The sequence below is a fragment of the Sminthopsis crassicaudata genome, chromosome X (genome assembly GCF_048593235.1).
Source record: "Sminthopsis crassicaudata isolate SCR6 chromosome X, ASM4859323v1, whole genome shotgun sequence".
NCBI lineage: Eukaryota > Metazoa > Chordata > Mammalia > Dasyuromorphia > Dasyuridae > Sminthopsis > Sminthopsis crassicaudata.
In genome coordinates, this window is record NC_133623.1 from 29,354,919 (window position 1) to 29,363,487 (window position 8,569).

The 8,569-nt window shown below is 44.3% G+C and overlaps 1 protein-coding gene across 1 annotated transcript in view; it reads right to left on the bottom strand.

Annotated features, from left to right (window-relative positions):
- Window positions 1-7,012, bottom strand: part of LOC141548928 (uncharacterized) — a 30,921-nt gene extending 23,909 nt beyond the window's left edge. Inside the window, 5 exon segments of the mRNA XM_074278235.1 lie at window positions 404-499; window positions 1,203-1,329; window positions 4,789-4,859; window positions 5,617-5,755; window positions 6,675-7,012. Of these exon segments, the coding sequence (XP_074134336.1) occupies window positions 404-499; window positions 1,203-1,329; window positions 4,789-4,859; window positions 5,617-5,650 (328 nt within the window). The 5' untranslated portion in view covers window positions 5,651-5,755; window positions 6,675-7,012.
- Window positions 7,013-8,569: the final 1,557 nt, after the last annotated feature.

Genomic DNA, 8,569 nt, shown 5'->3' on the forward strand with positions numbered 1-8,569 from the left:
AAAAAAGACAAAAGGTAGAAGAGGGAGCAAGAGTAAAGAAAAAAAAAGTGTTTGAATTGTTTCAAATAAAAGAAACCTTGGTAAGTTTGAAGAGATGAGAGAAACTCTGTAATGAAGTGGTAGGGCAAAGTGCTAGAAAAAGTAAGTGTTGGGATCCAGAATACAAGTACAGGAATTAGCTTCAGGGAAAAGGTGTTCTTCTTTTGAAACTAGGGGGCAAAAAAATAACTGTCCAAGTAGCCCAAATTCTATGGGGAAACTTGTCCAAGAAGGCCTCCCTCCAGCTCCTCCTCTGTAGGCCTGTAGGGTTTTGAGGTGAGGCTCTTCAGCTATCATACACCAAAGGTGCTCAATGACTAATAGGCCTACTACTTCCAATGATCACCAGCTCTTTATCACTCACCTGAATAGACGTCTCTTGAGACTTCCCTTTCCAGCATCCATGGGTCTTCTTTTCTTTCCAACTGTGAGATGACATCAGGTTTGGAAATTGGAAGCCCTGTTCACAGAAAAATAAATAGGACTTCATTATTTGTGTTGAGGACACAAAGGCATGTTGCACATCAGACTCCAAGAATTACTTATTAAATGTAATCAATCACAAAAAGAATTCTTTTTCAGATAAGGACCTGTAACCCGGAGATGTTTAAACCTGAGGCCTCTTGACTGCTGGGTGATGGAACAGGTACCAGAATCCCAACTTCCTCACTCACACTCCAAGGTTCTTTCTGCTTACCATGCTCTTAATCTTCAGGGAAGCATGGGGTGGGGGGGTGGGTAATGGAAGCACCAGGGAAGACCCAGAAGGAAATAAAATGGCTCCCCACACAATGCTAAGTGGCAAATTCCTATAAAGAGTTCATGGGAGATGGATAAAGAATTCACTTTTAATGAGTTCAGAAAGATGATAGTCTTCAGGCTGGAAAGCTAGGAATTTCTTACTACATAGATATATGCAGTGTGGACCTCATGGGAGAAAGCCTTGGATTGAGGAAAAAAAGGATGGGGAAACTACAACCACCTACTTTCAATTCAACCAAGTGTTGGACAATGAACAGGAACAGATGTTTTTAGGACAAAAAAAGATTTGGAAATACTGAATCCAGAACCCTAAGCTAAAAGGTCTTATATATACTAAAAAAAGAGGAGGTAAAATTCTCCAATGGGAAGATTCTGAATTAAAGAGGAAAGTCATCCCTTACCCATTGAAACCAAGTGCCGATACTTTTCCAGTATCACGTCTCTGTACATGTCCTTTTGAGTAGGGTCCAGTTGACTCCACTCCTCTTGGCCAAAAGCCACAGCCACATTCTTAAATGCCACTGATTGCTGAAAGAAAGAGCATGAGAGGTTTTGTTAAGTGCTTTAATGAAACCAACAATTCATGAATTAATAAATCCTTATATTCTGAAAATCTCCAGTACTTAAAAAGTAAAGTCAATAAGCACTTATGAACTACTGTGTGCTAAGCATTATGCCATAAGCTGAGGATAGAAAAGCCAAGATTTTATTGGGGGAGATGAGAGAGATAGAACACGTGTGTGTGTGTGTGTGTGTGTGTGTGTCTGTGTGTGTGTGTAAGAGGGAGAGAAAGAGAGATCATATATAAGCATGTACAGCACATATACAAAGTAACTGAGGGAAGGAAGGCACTAGCAGATATGCAGATTAGGAAAAAAGTAATCCTTGAGTTGATCCCTGGAGAAAGACACACCAACGGTTGGAGGTGAGCAGGAAGCACATTTCAGGGATAGAGGATAGAGGGTTGCAAAAGCAAAGATATGGGAGATAAACTGTTATGTTCAAGAAACACTCTAGGCAATTTGGCTGAACAGTAGAGTACATAAATATATAATGAGGTTGGAAAGTAGGTTGGCATCAGATTATAAAGAGCTTTAACTGCCAAACAAAGGAGTTGCCATAAATGTACATATCTGAATGCATAAGGATAGGTACTCTGAAAGTGTCTGGAGGTAGAACTTGATTTTTCTAATTAATCCTACACCAAAAAAAAAAAAAAAAAAAAAGAATTTCCTGCTAATTGTGAGGCAATGTGGCATAGGGGACAGAGAGCTCTGGAGTCTGGCCAATGTGGGCTCAAATCTTGATTGACACATGCTGGCTCTGTGCACGGGATTGAAATTTCTCTACTCCAGTTTGTAAGGTGCAGAGTGGAAACAGAGGTAGAAGAGGTCTTCCAGGAGAGCACCTTACACAGTTGGAAACTCCAGGCCCAGACATAACCAAAATGATCCACACAAGAATACTACATACACAGATACATGGATATGTAAGCCTATCCCTGCTAGCCTTTCCTCTCAAACTATCTTTGTTGAACTAGTTTTCATTTTTCTTCTTATTCTATTTAGACTTCAGTGTGTATTTGTCTCCTCCATTAGAACATAATGCAATGCTCCTGGTATTTTCATTTATTGTACTTGTATCCCCAGTGGCTACCATATAATCACACATAACAGGCACTTAATACTTGATAGCTGATGGATAACAATTGAACTAACATCTGAAACTAAGGCAAACTCACAAACTCGAATTAACATTTCTGATTTGTTCCTAGAGTACCAAAGAAAAGCAAAGGCCATTTATTAAGCAGCCACTCCCACAGGGCATGTGGAAGTGTGCTAGGGGGCTGATATAAAGATGAGCCCCTACTCTCTCTCTTTTTTTTAAGTGAGAGATTGTTAGTTTATTTTAGTATATGGCAAATTAGCACCAAATTAAGCACATTTTAAAATCCATTCACTGTTTCTAAGTTTCTACCAGAAGGTAAAGTGATTCTGGTTCTGGTTTTCCATTCAAACACATCTTGCTTTTTTGGTCTTTGTTTAGTAAAAATGTATTTTGTTTTCCTTCTCAAGAAGCTCACAGTATATCAATGTCAACAACAGAACAATAAGACTGATAGAAACCATCTTGAGAAAGGGATGGCTTTGAATACAGAAACAATTCCACATGAAGGCACCTACTCTCAATGAACTTATTTAATCTACCATTATAATGAACTATAATACATAATACTAAGTAAGTAGACTTTAAAAATGTAAAACAGGTTGCTATATGAAGTCTGAAGGGGAAATGAACATTGTCAATGAGTTAAGGCAAATTGGGGAAGGCTTCGTGGAGGAAATGATATCCGAGATGGACTTTAAATGCTAGCAAAATATGACAGTGCTAGCCCTTGGAGAGCTATAAAGGCCACAGGCAGAAGAGTGTAAACTCTGCTGGGCAGATACTGGGAACCACTGAACATTTCTGATATGACTAAAACCATACATAACAAACTTATTCTGGCACTAGTATGAAGAATTGGAGGTAGAGAGCAGGGATGGGTAAACTTTTAAAAAGTATAGTTCATTGATGCTGAGTGAAATGAGCAGGACCAGGAGATTGTTATACACTTCAACAACAATACTGTATGATGATCAATTCTGATGGCTGTGGCCCTCTTCAACAATGAGATGAACCACATCAGCTCCAATAGAGCAGTAATGAAGTGAACCAGCTACACTCAGGGAAAGAACTCTGGGAGATGACTATGAACCACTACAGAGAATTCCCAATCCCTCTATTTTTGTCCGCCTGCGTTTGGATTTCCTTCACACTATTTCAAGGTCCGATTTTTTTTGTGCAGCAAAACAACTGTTTGGACATGTATACATATTGTGTATTTAATTTATACTTTAACATATTTAACATGTATTAGTCAGCCTGCCATTTAGGATGGGGGGGAAGGAGGGGAAAAATTAGAACAAAAAGTTGGCAGTTGTCAATGCTGTAAAATTGCCCATGCATATATCTTGTAAATAAAAAGCTATAAAAATAAATAAATAAAATAACTGTAGAAAATACAAAAAAAAAAGTGAGTGGTAATAGGGGCTCATATGGATGAGGAGATGAATGTGAGTGAAATTACAGAAGTGAAAATGGCAGGGGATGGTGGTGGTAACTAATTACAGATGAGAAAGGAGAGAGAAAGCTGGGAGTCTAAGAATTCTCAAGTCATAAAATGGGCGAGTGGGTGAATGCTGGCACCAGACAAAAATACTGAAGCCAGAAGAAAGAGGAGGTTTAGGAAAGAAAATAATGAGCTCAGTTGGGGCCACGTTGAGTTAATGATGCTGGTAAAACATTCTGAGAGATCTTGTTGACCAGAGATGTCAAGCATGCCGGCTGCTGAGCTAGATTAAAATGTAACTGGAAAATATTTAACAAAACAAATGAAAGCACAATAGAACAGAATGTTAATATGAGGTTTTCCAAGCTCTGAAGTGGGGAGAAGAAGGAGCCAGGGATCCTTCTGCATACTTCAATGGCCCCTGTGTCTATGATGCCACTCCATTACTGTAGGGATCTGAATGTAAATCTCAGAAATCAATATAGCTTTGGGGAGTCATGTTCATGGAGGTGGCAGCTGAAAGTTGTGTAGGATGTAAGTGCAGAAAAATGCCAAGAAGGTCCAGGATGGAGTCATGAAGCTAAGAAGGAGACAGAGGAAATTTATCCAAAAGGCAGGAACAGAATCTGAAGAGTGACATCTCTTAGGCTAACACAGTGAGGAGCATCAAGTGAGAAGGAGCTGTTATCAAATCATACACAAAAGATAAGAGAGAAAAGAAATGGAACAAAGGTGGCTAGATTTAGCCACCCAGAGCCCAGGCTGTGAGGAGAAGGCAGGGAGGACTGGGTCACAAAGCTCCAGAATGAAGGAAGGACTAGAATCTGTGGAGAATGAAAATGGCATTTAAGGAAGGCAAACTGAGTCTGACTCACCTGGGGCCCAGCTGGCAAGACCACAGCAGCCATCTCCTCGTCTGGGGGATTCTCATCCTGGGAAGGTAGAGCTGGGGAGTAATGGGGGGGGCAGGAGAGGAATCAGATTTGTCTTGAAGTGCCCAGATCTACCCGTAGGCTAGAAATCCCCACACCCCAGCTGGGTGTGCTCCTCCAATGGACAATGACTGGTGAACCTGGGTTCAAATCTTGCTTCTGACACATAGTGACTTCAGGATGCTGGGTGAGTCACTTAACTTCTCAATTCCCCAGGCAACTCTCTAAGATTAGAAGTCACAAACATGTTACTTATCTGCATCAATGGAGGAATTCCACACCAGAAATTCCTGTATTAATGAAATCACAAGCCCAGACTCCTGCCCCTTACTGCCCCCAAAACTAACCTGGCTTCTTGGCTCTCTTAAGGCCAAAATGAGAACAAATTTGAAAAGGCTTTGAGAAATGAACAATCCCAACGTAAAGACAAATTCATTTAAGAACCTTCTAAAGGGAAAAAAAAGGTTTACAAAGAAATAATCAGCAACAACTGCAGAATGCATTTCCTGAACAGTTTCACTGCTTCCAACCTAGTAATAATTGTTTGTGGAATTAAATTCAGGGAGTACCTTATTAGGCACAGCAGAACTGGAGGAGAGGATTCATCTGGATGATGGAGAGGGATTCATGATGAGCTCCCAAACACATTCACCGAGCCTATCACGGAGCCCTAGTCCATACCCAAAGTTTCAACCTCCCACCAGGTCTTTTTCTTCTTTCCTGTCTTGGGAAGAATGAGCCCTCACTCTCACATCCTTCTACCATTCTCACCTCTCTCTCCAATCATTTGGGTCAAATCCTCCATGGTTAGCCCTTCCTCACTGTTTTAGAGATGGTCAGGAATTGCAAAGGCGCCAGCAGTCCCAGGATCTGTTCCTCTGTATCACTCTCCAGCCTCAGCCCTGAAGCTCTGGTTGAGAGATCTCTGGTCAGGTTTGTCTCCTGCTAGGCTGGATTCCTACTCCCTGGGGTTGGGGGAAGGGGGATTCGCCTCTACTTTCACTCCCAGGAGTCTGAGAAGGTCCTGGTGAGCTGGGGTCTGGGGGGCTCGGGAGCAATGCCCCTTAAGTAGGGAGAGTGGCCCTGGGGCTTGAATTTCTGTCTCCCTCCTGGGAAGCCCACCCTCGAGTCTCAGGGTAGGTTCCTGGAGACTCTGTGGGCAGAGACAGGCTGAAGTCAGCACGAAGCCCCCAGAAGCCTTAGTCCGATCGAGGGCCCTGTAAAGAATGCCCAGCGATCCTGGAACACAGGAATGGTGACAGGGTGAGGACCAAACAGCAGGCAGGCAGACAAGCAGAAACAGAACTGGTGGAGCTGGCTCCCACAAACAGGGACACAGAACTCTTCTCTGACGCAAAGAGATCTGCAGGGACTTGGCCCCTGTCCCACTAACGTCAGCCAAACCCAAGGATCCACAGCCTGGCCCTAGCTTCTTACGGCTCTACAGGCAGAGGAGAGGCTCAGTCACACGAGGGAACAACACTCAGATCCCCACCCACATCCACACCCACACGCCCGTACCCACATGCATGGATCGGAAAAGGGGTAGTCTCTGAGGGGGAAGGGGAATCCAGCGGCAGCTCCGGCTCCCCTTGGGAGAGGGTGGTACCGAGGGTGCGGTCACAGGCATTCAAGTCACAGCCGCCCCCTCTCCATTCCTTACGCCCCATCCTCGACCCTAGCCCGCACACTCCCCAAAGCCCAGGGTCCTCCGCCTCCCCGCACAAGGCAAAGACATCGGCACGCGACAGGCGAGCGGTTACCGTGACGATCTCGAGCCTCAGCCCGAAATACCCATGGGCGCCGTGATCCCTCAGGCACCGACCTACCTTCCCGTAGGTCTGCAAGCCGACCAACGCTGCCAGCCAAGAGGACGCACCCGCCAGGCCAGACAGCTTAGTGCGCCTGCGCGGGGTGGGCTTCCGGACTGCCCATTCAAGACGTCCGCGAGTCGAAGACATTGCCGCTCCTAAACTCCATTTCCCAGAATGCCATCTCAACCGAAGCTCTTAACTCGTTTACCGCTACCTTCCCTGCTTCCCAACCCCTAACGGTGTGGCCCTGCAAGTCCGAAGAAAGACGCGCCCCTGGCAGTCCATGGAATTCTGGGAATCGTAGTTCCAAGGAGCGGCGAACGACCGCCGAAGGGGAAAAGCGCGGGCCGGAGTCCACTTCCGGAAGTATCTCTTTGCTCTCAAGCCCTTCCAAGGATTTAGGTGTGCATAGTTGGGTTGGGCTGCGCAGGCGCATTTGCCTAGACCTGCCCTCTCTGGGCTGGACTCAAGAGGTGTGAGGTGACTGAGGACGGAGGCTACAGGCTAAGTGGAGATAGTGGAAAGTGACTTGGGATCCGTGGGAAAGGTGTCGAGGCTCCCTGGAGGCTCCTCTTCTTCCACCTCAGTCCTCCAGCTCAGGAATGTCATTGCTGACCACTTCTGGGGGAGAGTGCCGCCTGAGGCTTCTCCCCGTCAGTCAGACACGGGTGAGCATCCTACACCGGACAGTAGCCTTGCTTCCCACCTTCCTGACCCAGGTTTTCTAAATACTAATAGTTGACATTTACTTTGCACCTACTGTATGGCGGGCACCATGCTAAGCACTTTACAATTTTATCATTTGACCACAACAACCCCAGGAGGTAGAGGCTACTTTATAATCCCCATTTTACAGACGAAAAAACTGAGGAGGGCAGAGGTAAAGTGACTTGCCCAGGCTCAGAGAGCTGCTAAGTGTCTGAGGTGGAATTTACACTCAGGTTTTCCTGACTGGGGGCCCATATCTCCATGAGTTACTATGCTTCCTACATTCATTACTGCTATAGGATCATCGAACTCTCTTAGTTCATAGGTGGAAAGTCAGTCAGTGCAATTTATAAAGCACCTGCTCTGTGCCAGGCACTGTCCTAAGCACTAGGGATACAAAAAGTGGCAAAAAAAACAAAAACAAAAACAATCCCTCCCTCCAAGGAACTCACAATCCAATTAGGATTTAACCTGCAAATAAATATGTACAAAAATCTATACACAGGATAAATAGAAAGTAATGAAGGCACTAGAATTGAGAGGATAGGGATGGAGAAGGTGGGATTTAAAGAAGGCAGGGAGGTCAGTAGGCAGAGCAGAGGAGGTAGAATATTTCAGGCAAGGGGTTCAGCCAGAGAAAATGCATGGAATGAGACATGGAAGGGTCTTAGTGTCACTAGAACAAAGAATGTGTGTTGAGGAGTAAGGTGTAAAGAGACTGGAAAGAAGAAGGGGACCAGATTATGAAGGGCTTTCAATGCCAAACAGGACTTTCTTTCTTTCTCTCTTTCTCTTTTTTTTTCTCTCTTCATTCCTTCCTTCCTTTCTTTCGCTTTCTCTCTTTTTTCTCTTTCTTTCTCTTTCTCTCTCTCTCTTTCTCTTTTTCTTTCTTCCTTTCTTCCTTCCTTCCTTCCTTCCTTCCTTCCTTCCTTCCTTCCTTCCTTCCTTCCTTCCTTCCTTCCTTCCTTCCTTCCTTTCTTTCTTTCTTTCTTTCTTTCTTTCTTTCTTTCTTTCTTTCTTTCTTTCTTTCTTATTGAGCTTAAGTGACTTGCTTAGAGTCACACATCTAGGAAATGTTAAGTCTCTGAGGCCTATTTGAACTCAGTTTCTGTGAATTCCAAGCCAGATGTTCTATCCACTGCAGCATATAGGCGCCCTAAGCACTTTGTATTTGATCCTGGAGGTAATAGGGAGCCACTGCT